The following is a 26,827-nucleotide window of genomic DNA, read 5'->3' as shown; positions in this document are numbered from 1 at the left end:
AGATCATAAAATGGGGGAAAACGCACGTAATAAATGTCTGACATAACAACAGAAATTTTGGTCTCAATTGTGGTCGTGGGTCGAGGTCTACCTGCACATGGTTCTTTAGAATTAATTTCCACAGATTTGCTAAGTGTATTTATTAGTAAGTGTCCATAGGATGCATGATTTCCTCCGAGGTTCCCCAGATCTGCAGAACACATCATACTACTTGGAGATAGCTAATATCTCATCCACCCATGTTGCTAACCTATAATTCTCAGTTTCCTCATCATTGCTAAGTGGGCTGAGTTTACTCATAACAGTGGCTCAGCAATATTTGAAAGTTCATACATTTACTAGTTCTGACATAAATAAATATCCATACAAGTATAAAGTGTGCGACAAGTTAATATCTCCACACTGACTTCAGACAGGAAATTTCTAGGTAAGCAATAGCATGTTTGTTTAATCAATTGATTGCTTTTTAAAAACATTTATTTATCTGAATGTTTTACATAAAATGATAGGCATTATCTGGGGCATCAAAATGTAACATTTAGTGATTACAGTAAATTTGTAATGTATATTTGTGTGGGATCTCCTAAGGTACTTCCAATGTTATATAAACATTCCCAAAACATGTTGGCTAGATTGAATCTGAGGTCATTGTAAAACAAAAAGGAAAGTAATTTTGGTATCATATAGAAATAATTGCTATTCATACACTTAATGGTAACACAATTTTTTGGGCTGAGTGCCTTTCCTAGATACAAGTAGGATACAACCAGGGGTGGGTTGCTAATCCCGTTCCAACCGGTTCGGTTGGAACGGGGCCGGCGGTGTCCTCGTGCACGTGCGCAGTTCACGCATGTGTCGTAGGGCCTGCGCAATGCTCCAGCTGCTTGCGGAGACTCGCGCAGGCGCTGTATGTGCCATGCGCCTGCGTGGAAGCGCAGAAGCCTTCAAAGACCGGTAAGGAGCGCGGGCGGGCGAGTGGGCCCTTCGCCGTTCCCGGAAGTTACTTACTTCCGGGTTCGCCGACCAACCGGTTCGCGGGCACCCCTGGATACAACGCATATATTGTAGTTCTTTTTTATAACATAAGTAGGTAATCAAATTATGTATTGTTAGCTGCATGTTACATCCAAACTCAGAACTTTAGTTTGTTGTGCCTAATAAGCCTAGATGTCAAGCCAAATACCAAGACATCTGTTGCTTTGTAAATATTAATTTATTTGGAAGCAATGAACCAAGTTTCTAGTTTGGAACATAACATGCAGTTATAGTTTCTTACTTCATTAACCTAATCATGAAAGAACAGGAATAAATGGGCTTCATGAATTTAAAAAAAGCAGCTTATTTACATTGAGTTAGGATGAGGAAAGTATCCTTGCTTAAAAAAACATGTGACTTACTGTATGAATATTGCCAGCTTATTCAAAGATACTTCCTCAAAATTATTCTTTTCATATTTCATAATACACTCAAAGTGCTATTTGAACAAGGTCCTGGTGATTATATGAATATATTTACATAGGTTTTTTTTTTTACTTCAGCTTTCTACTTCAGGGATTTCCTAGTAGAGTGTCATCTAAATATTAAGCAGATACCACTTTTCTTAGCTTTTCAAGGCAATTCAGAGTTGGGTGTTAGCAGATGGGATGTTGCCATCTGCTATTACTATATTTAAGAAAGATCTGGAAGTGCTTTAAAAATCAACAGAATAAAATGCATTTTTTACCAGAAATGCTTTTCATTCATTCATTATCTTTTGCCTTTCATTCAAGAGCTCAAGAGGTCCATTCTGTCTTCCAGTTCCACTTTCTGCCCAACGATAGCCTATTTTTCAGTTGAGAGATAGTGACTCACCCCAAAACACCAAGTGAGATTACATGGCTAATTTTGATCTCCCATCCCAGTCCCAGTCCAACATCTTGCCTGCTACATGCCTTCTTGGCTATAGCTGTATTCTGCTTTGCAAAAACTGCATCAAGCAGGGAATTGATGATCTTGAAACAATTTTTACAAATTAATATACTTTAGCATTGATTGAAATTAAAGAGCAATAATGTCTCAGAGATTAAATTTGCCTAGAAATCAACATCATATCCTTTGATCTCAAAGATATGATTGCAGGTCATAAGAACCTGATCGCCTGAAGGAAAATTCCCTTTCCGACATGCATATTTTTTCATGCATATCACAAATAACATGCCATCTCTGATTAATGAAACCATTTGTCAGTCAAATCAATTTCCTGGGTTTGCATGAATTATAAAGCAATCACGGGGGCTGAGTTCATCCATCGTGTTAAATTAATATATGATCACTTTACAATTTAGGGCAGGGGTGTCAAACTCGATTTCATTGAGGGCCGGATCAGCATTGTGGTTGTCCTCCGGGGACCGGGGGGGGGGGACTTGGCCCACCTCCAACTTTGTGTGTGCGCGCGCACACGTCGGTATGGCGTGGGCCGGGCTAAAGTGATGGGAGGCAGCCCCTTAGAGTTTCCAGGATGGCCATGTGGGCTGGATCTGACTTCATGGAGGTCAGATCTGGCCCGTGCGCCTTGAGTTTGACACCCCTGATTTAGGGTATTGTGGGGAAAACAGTTCTTTTTACAAAGAAAGATCCCATGTATGTGTTGGACCTTACTGTTTGGCTAACACTGTTAGGATTTCTGTCTAAGGGAAGAAAATCTTGATTTTGATCAACTGTGTAACAGAGAGTTAACAGGTGAAGGTTCCCCAGCATTTTGACTTTTCCAGCTTATGAATGTATGTCACATAAAGTTAGAAAACCTCAATGTTAGAGCTTGTGGACTTGCACAAAACACCTTAAAATTAGCTTTGTGGGTTACTGTTCCTTTCATCAGTGGCCTCATGAAAGCTGATTCCCAGGACATGCACTGATTAGCTTAACATGGTATACAAACACAGCCCCTCCCGTTGATGTACCCTTCCGTGTAAATTTGGGCAGATAACTGTTGTTGATATGTTACATAGATTTCCAAGAAGAATTATAAATTGAAGAAGGGTCAGAGAGAAACCAATTATAAAGATATTGTGACAACTACTTTATTAAAGATGATTCCCAGAATTTGCTGATGATAACCAACTACAGATAGATCTTGAGATATGACCACAATTGAGCCCAAAATTTATGTTGCTAAGTGAAACATTAGTTAAATGAGTTTGCCTCCTTTTACAACTGCCACCATTGTTAAGTGAATCATTGCATTTCTTAAGTAAATCTGGATTCCCCATTGACTTTGCTTGTCAGATCGCAAAAGGTGATCCCATGACCCTGGGAAGCTGGAACCATCATAAAAACCAACCAGTTGCCAGACAAGAGCCGAGGTGGTGCAGTGGTTAGGGTGCAGTACTGCAGGCCACTTCAGCTGACTGTTATCTGCAGTTGGTTGACTCAGCCTTCCATCCTTCCGAGGTGGGTGAAATGAGGACCCAGACTGTGGGGGCAATATGCTGACTCTGTGAACCACTTAGAGAGGGCTGAAAGCCCTATGAAGCGGTATATAAGTCTAACTGCTATTGCTAACTGCTGCTATCTGAATTTTGATCATGTGACCATGGGAATGCTGCAATGGTCTTGCCAAGTGTGAAAAAACGGTCATAAGTCATTTTTCCGTGCTGTTGTAACTTTGAACGGTCACTAAATGAACTGTTGTAAGTCGAGCACCACCTGTGTTCCTACACCAGTCAGCTGATTAACAAAGGCAATATAATGATTTAATAAGCTGTTCTTCCTGCTTAGATTCCCTGCCTGTTTCCTTGTTTGTAGAAACTACGCTTACTGGAAAGCAAATCGCTGGGTAGCTAGTTTCGGCACGATGTTTGGTTACGTCTACTCAGAAGTAAGCCCTACCTGCCTGCCTTTAACGGAGTTTACTTCCAGGTAAGGCGTGCATTGTGTTGCAGTTTGAAACTCCGCCCGCGAGTACTCTGAATCTGTCCAGCGAGCGCTGCGTTCCCGGCACTTCTCTCTTTTTCTAAAGGTGAATAATAGCAGGTTGGGCCCGCCTGGCAATGTTAAGCGTTAAAGGGGAGGGCCTTTTGCACAGCCGCAACACAAGCGCTCCCGAAGCCTAGCGGAACAACCTGGCGCTATCTGATTTCACTCGGCAGCGACTTGCGCCGCGTTTCCTCGCACCTCCGGAAAGGGCGCTACTCGGTGCGGGTGGCGCCCGGGTAGCGCATTCGCTCCCCCTGGAAGGAGAGCGTGCGCATCTGCCGGCGGCCGGCTGAAAGTGAGCGACAGGGAGTCGGGGACGCGCAGCGAAGGCTTCTGGAGAACCCCTCCGCGCCGCGCATCCCTTGCTCTTAGGTAAGTCCTGGGCTCGGTTTAGGAAAGAGGGCCTGCTTGGCTGGAGAGAGGCGACGGCGGCGCGCTTTTCTCTTCCTTCCCGCCTGACTTTCATCCCTTTTCCAGCTTTCCCTTTTTTGCCGGAAAGCTGGGGATGCCAAGGAGTCCAGTCGGTGATCTCGCTTTCTGTTGTCTTCGGGACACGGGCATTCTTCAGCCCTCAAACTACTCTTTTATAAAGGAAATTGTTTTGTCTAGTCATTCGCTTCTATCCAAGACTGCACTTGCCTTGGCGAGAGAAATGAAATTGGCGAGATGAAGTTAGCACAAGTCGCTTTCTGATTTACTTAATTTAAGGAGAAGGATGCTAGTGTCGTGTTTTTTTTAAACCATGTAATTAAAATATCCGCCCCCTTCCCTCTCTTTGGTAGTCATAAAACATTCAGAGACTTCAGTGCAAGCACCTGTTGTTTTTCTTTGAATGGTTTGGAACCAGCCTTGTATATACTCTACAGTACTTGTTTGGCAGGAGCTGAAAGTGTGCTGAAGTATTCTCCACTATAGGATAGACGAAGTGAACTGGACTAATCTGTTCAAATGTGAACTTCCTCAGTAGTTTCCATTATTCAGTATCTTCATCTGAAGGGACAATGATTTCTGTCTTCTTTTTAGAGCAGCATACTGGCGATACCTTAAGCAGTACACTAACTACAGAGATTTACTTTCCACAGCATACCAGGCTAAAAATGTGCTTACATCTTTTTTGGCTCTGCATATTTCATGCAAACTTAGCTAGTTGCTAACTAAAGATGAATCAGGGTTCTTTGGGGGCATAGAGCCTCGGTTCCCCTTAACCCTAGCCAGTGAACTGGACTCTGCTGGCACTAGCATATTTGTTTTCTAACCATAATTTTATGTTTCTTCAAAAAGTTGTGTAAGTTTCATTCTACAAACTATTTGTATTTAAATTGATTCTATGTCCCAGCCAGTAGTGGGACGCAGATTGAAACTACTGGTTTTAAACAATGATTTTTGAGCCACAAAAAAGGGTGGGTTTTCAATACAAATATTGATTGAATTTATATGCATATTATAATTTTTATTTAAAAAATTCCATGCATTACTTTTTGTTTGTTTATATTTTATTTTTAGAATTTCATGCAACTAAAATAAACAAGAGTCTGAAGACAGGACTATTCATAATATAAATTGCAATTTTCCATTCTTTTATGTGAATAAATTTAATTTTTTTTTAATGTATCCGAATCATGGATCGGGTTGGGAAAAAACCTCTCTCCCTGATTTGTGGAAGTGGGAAATATTCTCAGGGCTGAATTGCATGTTGAAACCAAGTTTTGGAGGTTTTTCAGGCTGTATTTTAGTATTTGGCCCAAGTTCATTAATCAGCTTACTCAAAGAAAGTGTTTTTAAAATAAATTAAAAGGCAAGTCTCTGCTAAGATCATCCACCTTCCTCTCACTACCGGTAGTGTTTCTCTAAAATACTTGGAAATTAGAGCCAAGTGAGTTTGTGAAAATTGAGTTTTGCATTGACATATGTAATGTTTGAAGAATATACCATTGCTTATTGGTATCTGCTTGAAATGCCCCTGAATATGGACTACTGCGTCACAGTTATGAGAACTGGAGAGTGATATATTATATCTTACTAGTTCTCTTCCTACTTTATTGTTCTTTTGTTGTGAATGTGGCACTTCCTTAGCAATATCATACTTAAGAAGCCAACCACATTTGATAAAGAGAAGACCTGCCATTTAAGCTTGCCTGGGGGGAAAGGTTAGGGAATCTTCATTAATTTTAGAAAGTAAAAATCTCAGCTTGCTGTTTTTAAGCAAGCTGGGATTTCCAACTGTTTCGTGAATTACTGTTGTACAGGTAGAAAATAATTTGTGTTTCTGTGCTCGCTCCAGAATCTTCTATATATACTGCTGAGCAACAGACTGTGACTGCACAATTGTTTTAGTACTTATCAAATATACTAAATAGTGTTAGCAAAGCTATGTATTTCCCCCACTTCCCACCATTCCCATAAGGTCCATGTATTTTACTTGGTTTACTTTAAAGTGGCATTGGTATGTGAAGTCCTTCCAACATCACCTAGGTAAATGCTAATTTAAGGGGAACAACCATCAACTGTATGCTAGTTGAAAGATCCTATATCTGAGATAGTCAACTACTTTTATCTTATCTCCCTTTGGAGATAATTGTTAACACTGAACTGGCTTCAGGCATTGTTTCTTGTGAAAAAGGATTCTGATCTACTGGAGTTAGATAAATGGAGGAAAGAAGCTGTTTTAATTTTCCTAGCATGTCCCCAATGTACTGTTCTTAAAACTGGTTCTGAAAGATCAAACATCAGAAGACTGCCTACAAACTATTTTTTTCTTGAAAGGTCTAAACTTCATCAACAGTTGTAGTTGTGAGCAGTTGTTTACAGAAGCTTGAGCCTTTAAAAATGTGTTGGTCAGAAGATGGGCTCTTTTCTTACGATGTCTTAAAGATCAGATAATCTTCCAGAAAAATGTTGGTGAGTTTTTCAAGAAAAGGGAAAGGGAATATGAGTGCAGGCCATTGTGAAGGAAGTTCAAATACTGACCAAGGAGGAAGAAGTCCTGTATAAATTTGCCATGTCACCTGGGTGTGCTTTATGAGTCTCTGTGCAGTTCAGAAATAATATGAGTACAAAAATCACTGTGTGTAGTTCAAGGAGAACCTAACTGGTATTTTACATTGTTTTTTAAAAGCTAAAAACCCCAATGCCCTGTAAAAATTTATATTTGTGATAAATATGTCTCCCAATATTATTTATACAGATAAATTGAAAAGCAAATTTCAGTGTGGACATGTTTCAGTGTAAAGTATACATAAAATTAAATTTCAAGTGTCAGTCTTAACTGACACCTGAGACTTGATCTTATGTCCACTTTACATGGGAGTAACCTATTGCTAAGTAAACATAGTTAAATTATATAGTATACGGTATATTCATTAGGAATGTGCAAGAGGGTAGAAGAGGCTAATCCATGTGCTTCAAGAATGATGATTTGTGTTTCCAGAAGAATATCTTGGCCTGAAAAACGTTCAATTGCTACCCACTGCTTCTGCCTCCCCCAGTTATTCAAATTGACCCATTCTAGGAAACATTAGAACATGAAAGTATCTTTTTTCCATGTCCCTAGAATCTATTTGGTACTGAGGGGGGAAAATGTGCCATAAGAAAAAGCTGTAAAAACTGGAATATGTTGGATTCTGATGTTAGACTGAGTGAGATGAGTGTCTTGAGCAGCAATTACTGGGGAACAATACTAGAGCTACACACATATAATCTATGCAGTTCATGCAGTTAAACTACTGCTGTCAGCTACAGCAGGATATACAAGTCCATTGCCAGCGCTGAAGCCAGCTTCAGCTTCTTGTCCAGTTGACTAACACATGTTCGTTCCTTATGCGGAAAAATGTATTGCGTTTGGTCCGGTTCTGAAATATATCTAGTAAGAAGTTACTAACTGCCAGGAAAGGGAAGTAAAGAGAAATATACGTTGCAGAGTATTGAATTGTTTTCCTCAATCCAAATGTCTGAGTAAAGTAAAAGGGGAATATTAACAGGCCTTATGTACATGCTGGCAGGTGAATGACTCAAAACCAAGTCAGAATGCAATTTACTGCTCTTTTTATTAAGAACGTACCTCATCCCTATTGTTTAGGATGTTTCCATATTTATGATCATCTTTAGACATTCCTTTGTTAATACATCTACTGATTCCCCCCGCCCCCCCAGATGCTGGCCAATAGTCTGATTATAAATTGCTTACATCTAACATCTAATACATATAGATAGCATTTTTTCCAAACATGCAACCTTTCTGTTTGTCTAGGGTAATGTTCAAAAGTATCCTGTAACCTAATACTAAAGTAGGCAACTTTTCTTCCTAACTTTGCAACTAGAATTAAAGCTTAAAAAATAATTAATAGTTTAAAAACTATTTTGGAGGCGAGGCTTGACATCGCAACGACACAACATGCAATCTTGGATCTCCAGGATTGCTGTCGATATCTCTGTTTCTGGACGTCCTTCACTGTTCTGAAGGAACAGTGATAGAGAAGAGCATGTCCTACTGATCTTAGGGGCATTGCAACGCCCCTGATTGATTCAGGAGAATGCTCTTTTTGCCAGCTACAAGAGAAGCAACCAAAATGGCTAGGTTGGGACAAGCCCCTGAAACAAAAGCAGTACAGGAGTGTGTCAAATTGGTGAGAAAATTTTTATTATTAGAGAAGGGAAAACCCAAAAGAATTGGAATTTAAAATAAAATTGAAGACAGAAGAAAATAAATAAACCCCACTTGGTTTTGTTTTTTTCAGCTTTCAAAGCATGGAGGATGCATGCCGCTCTGGAAATATGCTCTATGATAGCGTACAACCATAGAGCGTACTCCCAGAGCAGTATCCTACTTCCGTGCTTTGGAAGCTGCAATGGAGGACAGATGCCATTCTGGGAGTATGCTCTATGGTTGTACGCTCTGCAGCCCACAACTATAGAGTGTCCTCCCAGAGTGGCATCCATCCTCAGTGCTTTGAAAGCCGAAAAAAAAACCCCAAGCGGCAGGCAGCGCCAGCAGCAGAGATGCCCTGGCTCTGCAGGTACTGTAGAATTAGCCAAGGGCATTGTGAACCTGTGAGTCGCGTGAGCAGGGAGCGGAAAAGCTGCTTGCGCAACCACCCTCTCCAGCCATGCAGAGCCCCATTCATTCACCTAGGGGCATTCCGAAGGCGTCGAGCCGTGGGAGGCGGAGGGCGGCGAACAGGCACTCGCATTGCTTGGTGCCTTCCGGGTACCGCTAGATCAGTCAGTGGCGCTGTGCCCGGCTGGAAAGGGGGGCTGCCAGGCGGCTGCTCGTGAGTGTGGTCACCTCATGGCTGCTGTGTTGCTGCAACAGCGCAACACAGCCATTCGACCCTGAGGCTGTGCCTGGCTCTTCGGGAGCCTGGTCTCAAGGGAGCAGCTGCCCAGCAACCCAAAAACAATAATCCCTCCCCTTTAATAAGCCCAAGGCCATATTTCATGGGTCAAAAAAATATAAGACCCTGTCATGTTTTCGGTATGAAAGTGATAAGAAAATTGTTGACACTGACAACAAACTGAGAGTGGAGGGAAATGACAAGTGTGAAATACGCAAAGGAGAAATTAATGACATCTTCATTTCGGATGTCAGAAAATAGATGAAGAAAGGAGAAATTTTTTTGCAGAAATAATGAGAGAAATCTCGGCAAAAGCACTAATGATAACAAAAGTGAAGCTGATAAAAAGAGCAGATAAAGGGTTTCGAATTCTTAGAAGAAATGCAATGAACAATAAGTTCTTAAGAGAAGTCCACATAACACTTATCAAGAAAACTTGGTCCAAAGTCCTCTTTTCTGATGAGAGCAACTTTTGCCAAAAGCACCAAAAACTGGTTCAATGACCATGGGATTACTGTGCTTGATTGGCCTCTCGATTCTTCCTTCATACTCTGGGTCCTTGATTTCCAAATGAGATGCAAAAGTTGCTCTCATCAGAAAAGAGGACTTTGGACCACTGAGCAACAGGACCTTGGACCACTGTGCTTCATTAAGACCAGGGTAAACGCAGCCATCTCCCAGGAGATTTTGGAGCACTTCATGCTTCCTTCTGCAGATGCTGACTTCATTTTTCAGCTGCCCACACTGCCAAAAGCATCAAAACCTGGTTCAATGACTGTTAAGTTACTGTGCTTGATTGGCCAGCAAACTCGCCTGACCTGAACCCCATAGAGAATCTATGGGGCATTGCCAAGAGAAAGATGAGAAACATGAGACCGAACAATGCAGAAGAGCTGAAGGTTGCTATTGAAGCATCCTGGTCTTCCATAATACCTCAGCAGCGCCACAGGCTGATAGCTTCCATGCCACGCCGCATTAAGCAGTAATTGCTGCAAAAGGGCCCCAAACCAAGTACTGAGTACATATGCATGCTTATCAGAGGTCGGATATTGTTCTATGTACAATCCTTGTTTTATTGTTTGCAGGTAATATTCTAATTTTCTGAAATGATAGATTTGGGGTTTTCATGAGCTGTACGCCATAATCATCACAATAATGACAAATCACGGCTTGAACTATCTTGCTTTGCATGTAATGAGTTTTATCTCATATATTAGTTTCACTTTTTAAGTTGCATTACTGAAATAAATGAACTTTTCCACGATATTCTAATTTTTTAAGTTTCACCTGTATATATACTAGATTGATAATATGAAATCTTATACAAACTGTATGTGAGGATCATGGAGATGACGTTGAAAAGCCTTTTTATAAAAGATAAACAATTCTAAATAGAATAGATTATAAAGATATAATATCATTGGATGATTTCAGGATAATGTAATAAAATGTTATAATATAAACTTACTTTAAATTTAATATGCCTTATGTTGAAAGGATGTAATAATAGCTGGGCATAATGGATGTTAAATAATTATAACAATTTGTATACATGTATATTAGATTGATGATACTAATAATGGGAAAAATACATAGAATTGGAAACTATTAGAGAATGTTATCAATGCAAAAATGATTGAAAGACTTAGAATAGGTGGAAGCATAATAACAATGTATACAAAGATATCTTGATTGTCAATATGTGAATTTTGATAAAATTCAAGTGAGGACCAAGGAAAGGACACAGAAAGACTTTGTAACCAATCGACACACTGTGTGTAATTGAAGAGGTTTTTATGTTATATGTCTTGTGTGTCTGTGTTTGTCTGAAAATTAAAAAAAAATTTTTTTTAAAAAACTATTTTGAACCAGGAGGCCTCAATTGATATCTTACCTGAGAAGCAGAGTTGGAATTTTGGTCTTAGTATGGTAGTAGTATAGGTAATTTAATTATTTTATGTAACCCTAACATAAAATATAAGAAACTTCTAATTAAGTGGATGTATTGGCAAACTAAGGCTCTTATCTTCCTGTATTTCTATATTTAGACATTTTTGGAGGGGGGGGGCTAGGAATGGAGGGGGAATACCTTTCCAAGTGGATAGCCTTTAAGGTACGCATAGAGCAAATGCATTTTTAATGATACTGACAGTGGGCTACAAAACAACTTGACATAACAAAGTTCTGAACCCTGACAAAGAACAATGCTCAAAGCATCTGCAATTATTTACATTTTCTTATTTGATGCTGATGAGAAGGTTCACACTTCTTCCCTCAATATTACAAAGCTGAACTGTATATGACTTCCCCGATTATTGGCTCAAGAGCAGTAACCAAATGTAACCCCAACAAGCCCGGACTGACTTAAGCAAATACTTTTCCTAAATCCAAAACGTACCTGACTCATTTGATACTATACTAATAGTAACTTTAGTATAAATTGCAACATCATTTAAAAAGATAAAAACTAATATAAAGTAAAAGGGAAAAAAAGAAATAAGTGCAGAATAAAAATATAGTAAGGAAAAAGAAAAGAAATATATAAAGAAATAACTACCGTATATACTCGAGTATAAGCCGAGTTTTTCAGCCCACTTTTTGGGCTGAAAAAAGCCGCCTCGGCTTATACTCGAGTCTACAACTGGATCCGGCAGTGCTGTTGCCTGTTGGAGGAGGAGGAGGCGAACCAGCCTGCCACTGCCGGCCACCGCCAGCCCCGCCGCTCTTCCCGCCCCCTTCCAAGCCCCACAGTCCAGCGGACACAGCAGAAGCAGCCCCGGGGCTCCGCTGCCGCTCCCTGCATTTTCTGGACGGGGTCTCGCAGGAAGGAATCCCCTCTCCAAGGGATCCCCATCCAGAAAATGCGGGGAGCGGCAGCGGAGCCCTGGGGCTGCTTCTGCTCCGTCCGCTCCTCTCTGCTCTCCTGTCGCCAGCTGGTGGGGCTGACCCTGATCCATAAACACTGCCGAATTCAGCCTCGGATCTTTGTCGGGACCTCTTTCTGGTCCGCCTCTGAAGTCCATATTCTCCATAGTCTCTCGAACTGCTCCCCCCCACCTCCAGTTTCTTCCTAGTTTGATCCCACGCGCCGCTGACCTAGGAACCACATACCTCCCAGCAGTTTTTTCAGGCTGCTCCCAGATGGGAAGGGAGGGGGATTGTAAACCCCTTCCACACCCTGGCTCCTCCTCTTCCAGAGTTCAGGCTCTCTTTCTTTCTTTCTTTGAAAGAGAAGCCCAAATTAGCCAAAGGGGGGAAAGCGAGCGAGCGAGCGAAGCAGTGGGAGGGGGAAAGGTCCCTGTGAAGCCCTGCGGCCAAGGAGCGCTGCCTGCTTTTTAAGAAAACCTGGAAGGGGAAGAGGGTGGGTTTTTTCCCCCTCCCTTTTTCTTTTCGTTCCTGTGGCTCAGCCTCTCCTTTCCTTGGGGCCGTCACGTTTACTGTTTGCAGTTCCTTTCTTCGTATAAAAACCCCTCTGGCTCCAACGGGACCTCTTCCAAGAATACCGGGCGCAAAACTGCGCTCAGTTTCTGAAAGGTGGCCACGATCCCCAGTGGAAAGGTGTTATTCCCCTCAGTTGTGAGGGCAATGCTGCTCGCGACTTTCCCCTAAATGTTGGAGAAAACTTTTCGCCGCTGTCCTCCTCGGCTCATTTGGGAAGGACGATTGTAACAGGTCGAGATTTCCTTTCAAAACAAAACAAAACCAACCCCTCCCCCGGTCCCAATGTTTCAAACAACCCCCTTTCCTGCTGGGAAGAGCCCAGCCAACCCCCCGTCCCTTCCCTTTCGAAAGGGAAGCTCGTATCACCTTCTAGAGAAAGTGGCAAATGCCCTCCGTGACTTCCTTGGTTTCTCTCCGGGCTCTGCTCTTCGGCATTGCCCTTGGGGAAAACTGCCGCGGTTTGTTTCCGTGAATATATTAACAGGCGCGCGGAAAGCAACTAAGCCAAGGAGCGTACGTAGTCCAGCCAAGCGAGTCTAGTTTCCTGGGGTCCCTTGCTCGCTCGCTTTCCCCCCTTTGGCTAATTTGGGCTTCTCTTTCAAAGAAAGAAAAAAAGAAAGAAAGAAAGAGAGCCTGAACTCTGGAAGAGGAGGAGCCAGGGTGTAGAAGGTGTTTACAATCCCCCTCCCTTCCCATCTGGGAGCAGCCTGAAAAACTGCTGGGCGTCCCCTCCGCCCGTCCCTGCCAACCCAGCCAGGCTGCGATCGGCAGCTGTCCCTGCTACAATCCACGCCGCCTGCCGCATCAGCAGAATCTACCGTAATTCAAGAAATCTTAATCTTGACAGCATTGTTGGGCTCTGCGGTGAAGAAATTACTTTAATCAGTGAGGTAAAGTCCTTTCTCCCCCCCCCCCCCCCGCAGCTCTGATGCAGGTGTAAGAAAAGTCCTCTCTTTCCCCCTCATCAGAGCTCGGGCGAGCGAAAGAAAGAACTTTACCTCACTGATTAAAGTAATTTCTTCACCGCAGATCCCAACAACGCTGTCAAAATTAAGATCTCTTGAATTACCTACGGTAGATTCCGCTGATGCGGCAGGCGGCGTGGATTGTAGCAGGGACGGCCGCCGATCGTAGCCCAATTGCGCCAGGGGGTTCCGCTGGTTGGAAGAAAGTCCTCCGCGCCACGCCTGCGCCCCAAACAGAGCTGGGTCCAATCAGCCTTTTTTTCCCTTTTTATGCCCTGTCTCAGACGTGCGGGCGCGCATGCTGTGAACTTGCCCACTTAGACGTCGAGGTTGCCGCGTGCTTAGCTGTGGCCACTCTTGTATTTTCCCCTTCCTCTTACGTGCCCCCCATGGTGCAGCGGGCTAACGCCGGTGAAAGGAGTGGGGTGGACACAACTGGTAAATTATAAACCACAGATTTTAATCCTATTTAATTTTTAATGGTATCAAATTTAGCTATAAAGTGGCTTTACCTACGGTACTTTTTTTTCCTGGGCCTGCTAAATTCTAGTCCCTGGTGATACAATGAGTTAAATGCATTCTGGCCTGGATTTCCTATTGTGCAATTTGTGTCATGGACTTAATCATTTTAAATTCCATAAAATGCCAGTACAAATTCTTTCTGCCAAGAGATCAGAAAAAACAATGCTCGAATCTTCTGATATTTAAATGATTTATAATGTTGTTTAGATATATAATTTGGATTACATTTGAAAGCTATGCATTGATTAAATACTATGGAATACAATCCTGTGGCAGTTCTTCTTTCTTTTTTGGTTTTAGAAAAGGATAATTCCCTTTTTAGAGCCAAGAGCCAAGGTGGCGCAGTGGTTAAATGCAGCACTGCAGGCTACTGCTAGATCAGCAGGTCAGCGGTTCAAATCTCACCGGCTCAGGGTTGACTCAGCCTTCCATCCTTCCGAGGTGGGTAAAATGAGGACCCAGATTGTTGGGGGCAATATGCTGACTCTCTGTAAACCGCTTAGAGAGGCCTGAAAGGCCTATGAAGCGGTATATAAGTCTACTGCTATTGCTATTGCTATTGCTATTGCTTTTTAGCCAGGCTTTTTGAATTAAATTAACACCAGTTTTTAAGTAGATTTCAATTTTAAAAAAATCTGTTAACTGCTTTGAATACCTTGATGGGGTACAAAACTTAAATAATACAAAAAAAATTGTACATTCATTTTGAAAAATAAATGCAATACTTGATTAATTTCATATCTTTATTTATCTTACAGAGCTAGTTTACTATTTTTTCTTTGAAATAAATATTCAAAAACATTATTGGTATCTATTTTTATTTTTGAAATTTACCGGTAGCTGCTGCATTTCCCACCCTAGGCTTATACTCGAGTCAATAACTTTTCCAGCTTTTTGGGGTAAAATTAGGTGCCTCGGCTTATATTCGGGTCGGCTTATACTCGAGTATATACGGTACTCCCTTCATCACAAATACAAACTATTTTAGTAACTTAACACTTTCTCTTCCCATATCCCATTATCTATAACAAATTCATAAAGCCTTGTTTCAGTCCTGATCACCAAAAGTCCAAAATGATTACCAGATTACCCTATCAAGTAAATCAACTTTGTACACTTTCTTTTTACTTTAAACAATCTTGATCTTGTCCTTTCAAATAATGTCCTATGAATTGGTTTTTCATTTTTTGTCCTTTCCTTCCAAAATTCTTCAAAGATTAAATAAATCTGATTGCAGTATACTTGCACTGGATGACAGCAGCTTACTCTGCCATATGGCACAATTTTTAATCCTAAACATGATTTTTTTTAAACTAGTAAAAGAAAAAAGATACCGGAGTTCCACCTCTTGAAACAATGACAGCCGTTCTGGAGTAGTGAAATATTGCTTTACCCTTTTCATTTACCCTGAGTCGTCTTCTACCTGCAGGTTTGAGCCTAATTTGGCTCAAACCTGCAAATTGTATATTTGGATACTGAATATGGAAAGCTATTTTAAAATGTGAAAATGATTTCTATTTTTTTTTAGCAGGAATGTATGCTTTCCGTTATGGTACAGGAGCTGTGTAGTCCAATGTAAATTGTTCCTCATGCCCAAATGAAATATGTGACTAATATTAAATAAATTTAGGGATAACTTTGAGATATGGGTAGATGAACCATTGAGAGAAGAAAAAGAACAATTCTGTTAGGAGCAAATGAGCAGAGAGAAATTAGGACAGGTTTTCAAGATACTGTTATTGCATCCTACAACAATAGATGAGGATTCCTGTAATCCTTGTATTTGCTTTTTGTCTTGATCTACTGGAAGAGCTGAAAGCCGTTTGACCCATTTGAAGAATTTATGATATAACACTGTAATGCGCTCTACATGGGGCAGCCCTTGAAGAGCATTCGGAGACTTCAGCTTGTCCAGAATGCAGCCGCGCGAGCGATTGTGGGTGCACCTTGGTACACCCACGTTACACCTATCCTCCACGAGCTGCACTGGCTGCCTATTGGACTCCGGACGCGTTTCAAGGTGCTAGTTGTTACTTTTAAAGCCCTACATGGTATCGGACCTGTGTACTTGAGGGACCGCCTCCTGCCAATTACCTCCCTATGACCAATTAGATCCCACAGATTAGGCCTCCTCCGGATACCATCAGCTAGCCAGTGTCGACTGTCGACCACCCGGGGGAGGGCCTTTTCTGTGGCTGCTCCGGCCCTCTGGAACGATCTCCCCATGGAGATTAGGACCCTCACCACCCTTCAGGCTTTCCGCATAGCTGTCAAGACCTGGCTGTTCCGGCAGGCCTGGGGCTGTTGAGTTCCTGGCCCCACTTGAATTGCTGTGTTTGTTGTATTTTTAATCTGTCTCTGTATTCTGTTTGTCTTGTTCGTTTTTGTATTGCCCCTTCCCCATGTGTTTGTTCTGGGAATAGGGCGGCATACAAGTTTAATAAATACTAATACTAATACTACTGTCTCAGATAAATAAGAGGTAGTGTTGATAGGTGAGAAATTCTTCAAAGGTAGCTTTGAGTGCTGTAGTCTAAGGCTTAGGATAGTATTACTGTAATTAGTGTTAGAAAAGGGATTTATCTTTATATGTTATGGCATCCTCAGCTCAAATAGAATCCATTACAGCATGAATAGTCAGGTAACATGGTATCTGTTGTTAGCCTTTGGCTCAAGATATGTATTTGCTCATAATCTACATTTAATCAAATATAAGAAAAATTGCAGAGTGACTTTTTTTGTAGGAGACCTCTATGTTTTTGTGCGTGTGTGTGTGCGCGCTTGTGTGTGTATTAAAATAATACATTGCATCTCTGGGTCTCCTCTATGCTGTGTTGTGCTTATAGTCATGTGAAAAAGTAAGTATACCCTCTGAGTTCTATGGTTTTTTTGTATCAGGACATAGTAAAAACCATCTGGTCCTTAGCAGTTCTTAAAAGTAGGTAAATACAACCACACATGACATATTAAACTATGTCGTCATTTATTTTACACAAAGGAAGCCAAAATGGAGAAGCCATGTGTAAAAAAGTAACTACATCATTACTGTTTCCATATGTGTGAAAGGCTAAGCAGCAGTCAGGTGATTAATTGATCATCAGCAAGGTGAACTATCTCTAGAAGATAGTCAAAGTATTAAGGTGTAAAGGTATAAAAGTGGCAAGAAAGTAAGGGCAATCAGGCACAACACAGATTATGTAAATCCAGGGTCAATCGAAATGGACTCAAATGTCAATACACCAATGCACAGAGTATGAGGAATAAACAGGGTGAAATCCAAATTCAAGTAAATGAGGGCAGATATGATGTTGTTGCCATTACGGAAACTTGGTGGGATGAAACCCATAAATGGAACAAAGAACTAGAGGGATTAAAATTATTTAAAAGAAATAGATCAAATAAAAGAGGAGGTGAGTTGCACTATATATAAGAAATAACTACATCTCTACAAAAATAGAGCACAACAATAATGAAAATTATCTTGAATGCATTTGGGTCAATATTAAAGAGAGGGAAATGACATTGTCATAGGTCTATACTATAGGCCACCCAACGAAACAGAGGAAATAGATGAACTTTTTACCAGTCAACTAACTAAGGTATGTAGAAAGCCCATCACAATAGTAATGGGGGATTTTAACTACCCTGACATCAACTGGGAAACAAACTCTGCACTAACTGGAAGATTCAACAGGTTCTTAATAAACCTAGCAGACAACTTTGTTTCCCAAAAAGTAGAGAAGGAAATGAGATCAGCCATATTGGACTTAATTCTCATTAACAGAGATGAAATGATAGAAGGTGTTGAAGCTATACAAACCTTGGGGACAAGTGATCATACTTGAGAGACCGCCTTCTGCCGATTACCTCCCTTCGACCGATAAGATCGCACAGACTGGGCCTCCTCCGAATTCCATCTGCCAGTCAATGCCGACTGGCGACTACACGGAGGAGAGCCTTTTCTGTTGCAGCTCCGACCCTGTGGAACGATCTCCCCGTTGAGATACGCACCCTCACCACCGTCCAGGCCTTCCGCGCAGCCCTTAAGACCTGGCTATCCCAACAGGCCTGGGGATAAGTCTTCGATTTGCCCCACCCGAGTGTGAATGTTGAATGCAAGTTGTGTTTTTATTATTTTACTTATTTTGTGCACATATTGTTTGTTTTGAATTTCACCCCCCCCTAATGATTGTAAGCCGCCCTGAGTCCCCTCAGGGAAAAGGGCGGCCTATAAATCCAAATAAACTAAACTAAACTAAATCATGCAATATTGTAATTCAACATTATGCAAGCACAAGTAGAAAAACAAAGTCAAATTAGAGTCTTGGACTTTAAGAGAGCTAATTTCAATAAACTTAGAGAGAGCTTGGGAAGGATTCCATGGATGAGAATTCTCAAGGGGAATACAACTTAAGAAGCTTGGGAATTTTTGAAAAGTAAGATTATAAAAGCCCAGTCTAGCACAATACCAATGAAGAAAAAAATAACAGCTTTCAAAACAAACCAGCATGGCTGCATAAAGAACTCTCTGACAGATTGAAAGACAAAAAGGACAAATATAAAAAGTGGAAAGAGGAGCAAATAACTAAGGCAGAAAACCAGCAAATAGCCCGAGTCTGTAAAGATGAAGTGAGGAAAGCTAAGGCACGCAATGAACAAAGGCTTGTGACAAAAGTAAAAAATAAAAAAGCTTCTTTCAACATGTTAAAAAGAAAAAAGTCAAGGAAACAATTGATCCATTGCTGGGAGAAAGTGGCAAGAAGGTGACAAGCAGAACTACTTAACTCATTTTTTGCATCTGTCTTTACACAAAGGGGAAAAACAGCCTTTTTTTGTAAAATAAATGATGACATGGTATAATATGTCATGTGTTGTTGTTCATCTGAGGTTGTATTTATCTAGTTTTAAGAACTGCTAAGGACCAAATGATTTTTGCTATGTCCTGATATGTAAAAAATTGAACTCTTTCGACTGTATGTAAAGCAAGTAGAGGGTGGACTACATACTGTCAGCTCTGAGTTGTGATTGAAAGCCCACCTGCTTTCCCATAGACATGGGTGAAGGAGGTTTGGGTGGACTTTTTTCCTCCACAGTCTTTGAAGAGATATAGCCACTTTTCATACTTGATCTTTCCTTTGCTGGCTTCTTGTGCAATATCACATTTGGCTCTGCCTGTTGAATGTTTGGAGAATTACCATGCTGGTAAATGGCAGAGTCCCTTTCCATTATTTCTTTCCAATGTTTCTTTGAGTCAGAAATATTTTTTTAAAAGGTAGGGGGAGAAATGTCTAAGGACAAAAGATATGCTGAAAAACATTCACTAGAAAAAAACAGTATGTTACCCTGTTTCCCTGAAAATAAGACCTCCCCGGATAATAAGCCCAATTGGGCTTTTGAGGGCATGTGTTAAAATAAGTCCTCCCCCTAAATAAGCCCTCCTCAAAAATATTGCAACACAGCAGCAGCCATGAGGTGACCATGCTCGCCAGCTCCTGCACCTCAAAAATAATAAGACCTCTCCAAAAATAAGGCCAAGCTCTTAATTCGGGGGTCAAAAGAAAATAAGACCCTGTCTTATTTATGGGGAGACATGGTATGTATTGAAATTACAGACTAGATCAATAAATCTCTACCTGGAATTATCCTAATTATAACAATAGCCCTTGGAATCTGTATGGTCAATGAATTTCATCACATGACCCTAAAATAGCAACACTGCAGTTGTATTAGGATGTTATTTTGATTTTCCTTCAGACGTGCTGCTTGTGTCAATCATTTCACTGGGTTGGTATTGATTTCTACTTCCTTGTATGTTCTTAACATTCCGGTTATATAGTTCAAGCTGTAAATTACTGATCTGAATACATGTGCCTGACTCAAAAGAAGAGTATCTAAAAAGATCTGGTTTTCAGCATGCAAATTATTTGTGAATTAGCAGGACATGACAAAGACTCTTAGAAACTCCTATTACACCAATTTGAAATCTGATTCAGAGAAACTTGAGAGCAATGTGTACAATATTATGTAGAAAATGCATTTATAAGAAAGGAAGAACTTATAGACTTACAACATACATTGCTTCTTTTTTAATTACTTTCAGGAAAGGGCAATGTAGTATATGTCATATAATCCATTAAATAAGGAATTGTTATTGAGTTAAGTGAGAATTAGTCTTGAGCAAATGGAGGTAGGAGAACAAGCTTGTCAGGCAAATTTTATTGCAGTTTTCTTCTTGGATACATTTGAAATTAATCTTATGCATACTTATCTTGAATAAGTTCCACTGAACACTAACACTTCTGAATAAGCACATTCAATATGTCTGTATTTATCTGAATCAAACTTCTGGATTATTAGATGTGCTATGAAGTTGCAGAGTACCATTGAAGGGATTGAGTTGTTCTGTAGGTTTTTTTAAAATTTTCAACATATTGTAGCAAGCAAAGCTGAATTATATAATTCTTATAAACCATATGTTCTGCCATAGGAGTGTAAAAATAAATAAGCTACATTTCCCTGAATACTAATGTTTTCAGTGTTGTACCAGCTCCACATAAGACCATAAGCAGTGTCCTGCTGGATCTGGTCTCTATCCCATCTAATCTGCAATCTGTTTTACTTGGCCAATCAACTACACAAGGAGGCCCTCTAATCTCCCAAAAGATGGCCTTTTGAGGCAGTCAAATTACAGTTCTTGATTTTCATGAATTGATCTAAAAAAACTTTTAATCCAAACAACCTGATACATCTTGTAGTAAATTCTAAGGTTGAATTATGTGCTATTGAACAGTTTACCATTAATCTAAGATATCTTTGTTCATCAGTCACTGTTAGGTTTGATCCCATTAGTTTGTATCAGTAATTAGGATTTTTGGTGCCAAGTGCATCATTACAATTTGTTCATGTTGAATGGCATCTTCTATTTTGATGTTCGTTCTCCTAATGTGAAAATAATCCATTTGGAACTCTTCAGAATCCCTTACTGTTTTTACCAGTCTGAGCAATCTATGTCATCAGTTTTGGCTATTCTACTAATCATACAAAATTCCAGATCATTCATAAATACATTAAAAACCACTGGAATTAGGACACAACCCCAGGGGAGTTACATCCCATCATTATGAGAAATGTTCATTTACTCCTACTCCTAGTTTCCTATTGCTTACTAGTTATCTGCATGAGAATATAAAACTTCAGGCCCTGATAGCATCCCCCAAGTGTTATTAACGAACTTAAAGCTAAGGTTGTGGATCTTCAATTCTCTACACCAGGGCAGTCAAACTTGTGGCCCGCGGACCGGATGCATCATGTGCTGCCCACACCCATGCCCGGTTTAGCAAAGGGGGGAAAAGTCTCAATACATCATATGATGTCGCTGTGATACTGCAAGTTTGACCCCTCTGCTCTATACTCTGCTTCTATAGCTGAGAACTGGAAGGTGGCTAATGTAACTACAATTTTAAAGAAAAGACTCATGGGGAAGCCAGTCAGCTTAATATCTGTTCTGGTGAAGATGGTGGAAACTGCTGTTAAAGATAAAATTACTAAACATTTAGAGATATAGGCCTTGTTCACGTTTACCCAACTTGGCTTAACTAAATTCTGTCTAACTAATGTATTAGTTTTTTGGGGTGTTAATTAAACATATAGATAAAGGCAAGCTAGTAGACCTGTCTACTTAGATTCTGAAAAGGAAGAAAAAACTTTTGATAAAGTCCCTCATAAACTTAAGGGCCTTGAAATAAAAGGGTAGATTCCATTTATCGATAAAGCCTAGTATGTTTTCTATATGTGACTACCTGATAACTTGATTCACTGGTCTCTTACCTAGAAGACAAGACCTCCCACTACATCCTTTCCTGTCTGTCCTATAAGGTTTATAACCAGAAAGAACCATGCCCACTGATTTTCTCAAATCCATCAGGTTTCTGTTATGCCCACCATTGATCCTATCATCTAAGATCAGGCATTCCAGTTCTCTCATTTTGGCCCATAGGTTCCTAGCATTCAGCACTAGTACACAGCATCTTCTCTTGTTTCTTTGAGTAACTGCCATATTTGCTTGTTTTATTTGGCTTTGTTGAATAGTCATTACAACTGATTACATTATCCTTTCCTGTTATTGTTAGTTATTGTTGTCATTTCAAAATATTGTAGTTTACAATTATTGTTTCCAGCAATTATTGTTTCCAAACCTGATGCTCCTCAGAGCCCCTATCTTACTCCAGGCTTTGTCTGAAAAGAAAAATGGACCCCAAATATCCAAGATATTGAACCTTTAAATTTAGTCATTCCAGGATGGAGCAGTGGTTAGGGTGCAGTACTGCAGGCCACTTCAGCTGACTGTTATCTGCAGTTCAGCGGTTCAAATCTCACCGGCTCAAGGTTGACTCAGCCTTCCATCCTTCCGAGGTAGGTGAAATGAGGACCCAGACTTTGGGGGAGATATGCTGACTCTGTAAACTGCTTAGAGAGGGCTGAAAGCCCTATGAAGCGGTATATAAGTCTAACTGCTATTGCTATTGCTAATAAGGAACACTCATGCAGAAATCTCTGTGGCTGCGATTTGAGCTCATAGTTGCTATTGTTACCAACTGCATCTGCTTCTTGCGTTGCTACATTTTTATTTTTATGGCCTCTTGTTAATATGCAGTGGTTGATGTATTTTTTTAGACTTTATGTAACAAACAGAAAAAAGGAAAGCATAAAACGAGTACAAAAAAAAATACAACCACCAGCAATGGATAGCATTTATATTTTATCACCAGATTTTATAACAGAAGCAAAGTTTTGCCAAATGTTGCTTAGATAAGATACTGATGCTTCAGCCGCTTAATGAAATTGAACTACATCTGTGAGTAAGAGCTGATTGGACATAAAAAGGGGCCTCCTTTAATTTTAGTGCTTATCCCACAAGATAAAATAAGAATATTCACTGCCATCACTGATCATTGCAATTATTCCCAATTTAATATAGCCATTTCTGTATTTAGATTAAACACAAAGGCTAATAACAAAATATGTATCTTTTGTCTGCTTTTCTGATCAATTTTGCCACTGCCAGATACTCCAGAATTAATTACATAGTTGCAAGTGTGTGCAGTATTTAATTACACAGTTGTTCCTTGGCAAATTCTCAGAACTCTCCTCCCATGGGATCTCCCCCAGGGACACACAGTTGTGTTCTTTCCCTTAATGCCAGTTAATATTTTCCTTTCTCCATTCGTTAAGCTGCTCTTTGCTTTAAACCAGGGGTAGTCAACCTTTTTATACCTACCGCCCACTTTTGTATCTCTGTTAGTAGTAAAATTTTCTAACCGCCCACCGGTTCCACAGTAATGGTGATTTATAAAGTAGGGAAGTCAATTAAATTTGAAAAAGGAATGTGCTTCAGTATCGGACAAAACCCGTACCGCCCACCATGAAAGCTGGAACGCCCACTAGTGGGCGGTAGGGACCAGGTTGACTACCACTGCTTTAAACTATCTTTATGTAACTGCTGCATTGCTATTTTATTGCAATTCAAATGTTTAATGTTCGGTTAGGAGACAGTCTAACAGCTCTGTTACTGAGTGGTATGCATACATTATCAGCAAAATAGTAAATGTTCCATTTTTATGTTTGTTAAGAGACAAATCTCTGCATGAAATCTAATCCAGGGTTTGTGGCAGGCATTGAGCTTTTATAGAAATAGTATTTTTCCCAATAGCCACATATTTGGTTACCTTTGTATGTGTGCTGGAATCTGATGAATAGTCTTACTAAAATAAGGGCTCGGTAATTTAAATTTTCATTTTTAAATAAAAACAAAAATAGAAAACCTTTTCCTGTTTTCATAGGTTTATAACAAACTTGCCATAATCCAGTTGCCGAAAATCAAGATGGCATCTAACTTGGTAAGTGAGTGGTCTCAAAAGTATGCTATTGCAGTGGTTGGTAAAGGTGTACCTGTTTATGGGGAAAGATTTCTCAAGTATTAGTTAGTTACCTTGGGAGGAATGCTGGGTTAGTCTGTAGTAGCCAAAATTCAGAAGGAATCTGACCTTTACAGGTCAACACTTTTTATTTAAAGGAATAAACTTTTGCAAGCAACAGCTTTTAGGACTTCTGGTTTTTAGTTTAGAGGTTTTATGTAGAACTGCTGGGTTATAGGAGCTTACAACTGCTTATTTTCTGTTTGTCTTTCTGTTGTGATTATTTAGAGGCCAGCTCCATATTATGAAAACTATGCATACCAAACAGAAAATGTTCCTCCAAGATTTACCAGAGATTATAATATGTATCCTCATTACACGCCTACATATTATCCTTCATCAGTGCCTCATTATGTTCCAAGAGTTTCTACTCAACAGTCAATCCCAGTACCAGTTTTACAGACAAAATCTGCAAAATGTACACCAAGTAAGCTTTGCTTCCCTTTTATTTTTTTAAAAATGTTTTGATGCAAATTAGGCCCAATTTGGGTATGTTTTAAGAGTACTTTGGTTGAGTCGTATGTTTCAGATATATTTTATATGATTAGGATCCTACTATTGCAACAGTACAAAGTAAGTAATTGATGAGTTTGCCGACCCTGATCTTCAAGTTGCCTTGGCTAATAAGATTTTTTTTTCTTATTAAAAGAAATAAATTTATGTCATTTATTTTATTTTATTGCTAATAAGGAAAAGAAATGCTTATGGGGTAGATTTTCCAGTTTAGTTTCCAAAAAGACCTTGGGTGTGAGTTCTACGCAGGTTGACTGTAGAGAATTTGTTTGCAGTTGTGGCAGGGCATGTAGCAAAGTAATCTGAACAAACAAAGAGCAGCGCCAGTGCGTCATGTTAAAGTTATTTCTCCAGAGGTTCAGTGAGAGCTAACCAAGGACAAAAATAACTGTTTGTTAACAGCATTGTAAATGTATGTATGTGTCTATGTATTTAATTAATTAATTAATTAATTAATCTGATGTCTGTCCCACTATCCAAAGTGACACTGGATGGCTTACAAAGTCTCCCAGAAAGACTGGTAAATGGACACCATTGTTTGTTGGAAACCAGGCTCAGGTTCACTAGAAAACAGCTAAAAGAGTGCTATGGTTAATGTAACAAGTAGCAATATGGAGGCACAGTTTAGGGAATCCTTCTGAAACTATTTCAAAACATGTTCATATTTAGTTAATAATGGAATTTAAAGCCATTATTAGACGTTTAGTAAACTGATGGTATGTTTAGAAACAAACTTCCTTTAAAATTACATGGGCACATTTTTTTCCTCTTTAACTACAGGAACCAAAAGGGCACTGTATTTCCTATCAATTAGTGTACTAATAATAGGAGCTGGAGTTTCTGCTTTTCTCATCTGGTATTTTGGTAAGAATGCATAAAAGCTTTGATTATACAACATTTTGACATGGCTGTACCTATCACTGTGTGTCCTTTTAGAATTATGATCTGCTTAAATTGTATGGCGGTGGTGTTGAGTCTTTTATGCCATTACATTATCCTATCTTGCTTTATAGATTTTGAAGTTAGAAACAGTTTGATTCTAATGGCACTATAATAACATTTTTGGTGAAATTATTTAGCATAATTATGTAAATTATTCTATTTCTGAGAATAACAATGACTTACCTCCATTAAAAAAATTTTTAAAAAATTCAGATGACAAAACTTCCTAATCTTTTTTCACTGTGTTAAGATCTCATCTAAAATCCAATGGAACTGATACTAGAATGTGCTTAAGGTACTATTTTTATGATAGTCCTTAAAATAGAATACACATTTTAAACAATGGCTTTGCTGATTTATTTTTGTGATCTCATCATGTTTCTACATTTCTTTATAGTGACAGATAGTTGTTTTGGCTCCAAGATACAATGTGGTTCACTCAGAGTGTGTGTATTGCCATCTCAATGGTGTAATGGAATAAAAGATTGCCCTAATGGTGAAGATGAAACTCGTTGTGGTAAGAATGAATAATGACGTTTTCTGACTTCGAAACTTTGCCTATAAATCTCCCCCCTTAAAACCACCCACAACCTAATTATATCTAGCAAGTTAATTCTGCAGCGAACCTAATCTCATGGATAGCAGCTACTGAGTTTTTCAAGAAACTTTGCAATAGTACAGTTTATCTCATCCTGATTTCTCGCTCTATTCAGAATCTGCAGGATTAGCTGTGGAAGGCCTACAAACATAGGAAAATATAGTCTCGCTATATTTTCAGCCAGTAATAACCTGATTCCAGCTTCCAGCTGTAGCACCTTTGCATGTTAATTGTATGGATATCTTAGAGTCTGTAAAGATTACAGGCAGTCCTCAATTTATAACAGTTCAAAGTTACAATAGCACTGAAAAAAGTGATTTATGACCGTTTTTCTTACTTACGAGCTTTATAGCATCCCCAAAATAATGTGATCAAAATTCCTATGCATGGCAACTGGTTCATACATATGACCATTGTTGTGTCCCAAGGTCATGTGATTGTCTTTTGCAACCTTTTGACAAGCAAAATCAATGGGGAAGCTAGATACATCTAACAACCGATTTACTAACTTATCAGCTGCAGTGATTCAGTTAACAACTGTTGCAAGAAAGATCATAAATGGGGCAAAACTCACTTAACAAATGTCAT

At 39.7% G+C, this 26,827-nt stretch overlaps 1 protein-coding gene across 1 annotated transcript in view; it reads left to right on the top strand.

Moving 5' to 3' along the window:
* The first annotated feature begins 3,979 nt into the window (after positions 1 to 3,979).
* Positions 3,980 to 26,827, top strand: part of TMPRSS2 (transmembrane serine protease 2) — a 36,751-nt gene continuing 13,903 nt past the window's right edge. The window contains 5 exon segments of the mRNA XM_032220285.1: positions 3,980 to 4,326; positions 24,052 to 24,108; positions 24,415 to 24,613; positions 25,480 to 25,563; positions 26,039 to 26,158. Of these exon segments, the coding sequence (XP_032076176.1) occupies positions 24,094 to 24,108; positions 24,415 to 24,613; positions 25,480 to 25,563; positions 26,039 to 26,158 (418 nt within the window). The 5' untranslated portion in view covers positions 3,980 to 4,326; positions 24,052 to 24,093.

This window comes from Thamnophis elegans, chromosome 6 (genome assembly GCF_009769535.1).
Source record: "Thamnophis elegans isolate rThaEle1 chromosome 6, rThaEle1.pri, whole genome shotgun sequence".
NCBI lineage: Eukaryota > Metazoa > Chordata > Lepidosauria > Squamata > Colubridae > Thamnophis > Thamnophis elegans.
This window is presented reverse-complemented; position numbering and strand designations above follow the sequence as displayed.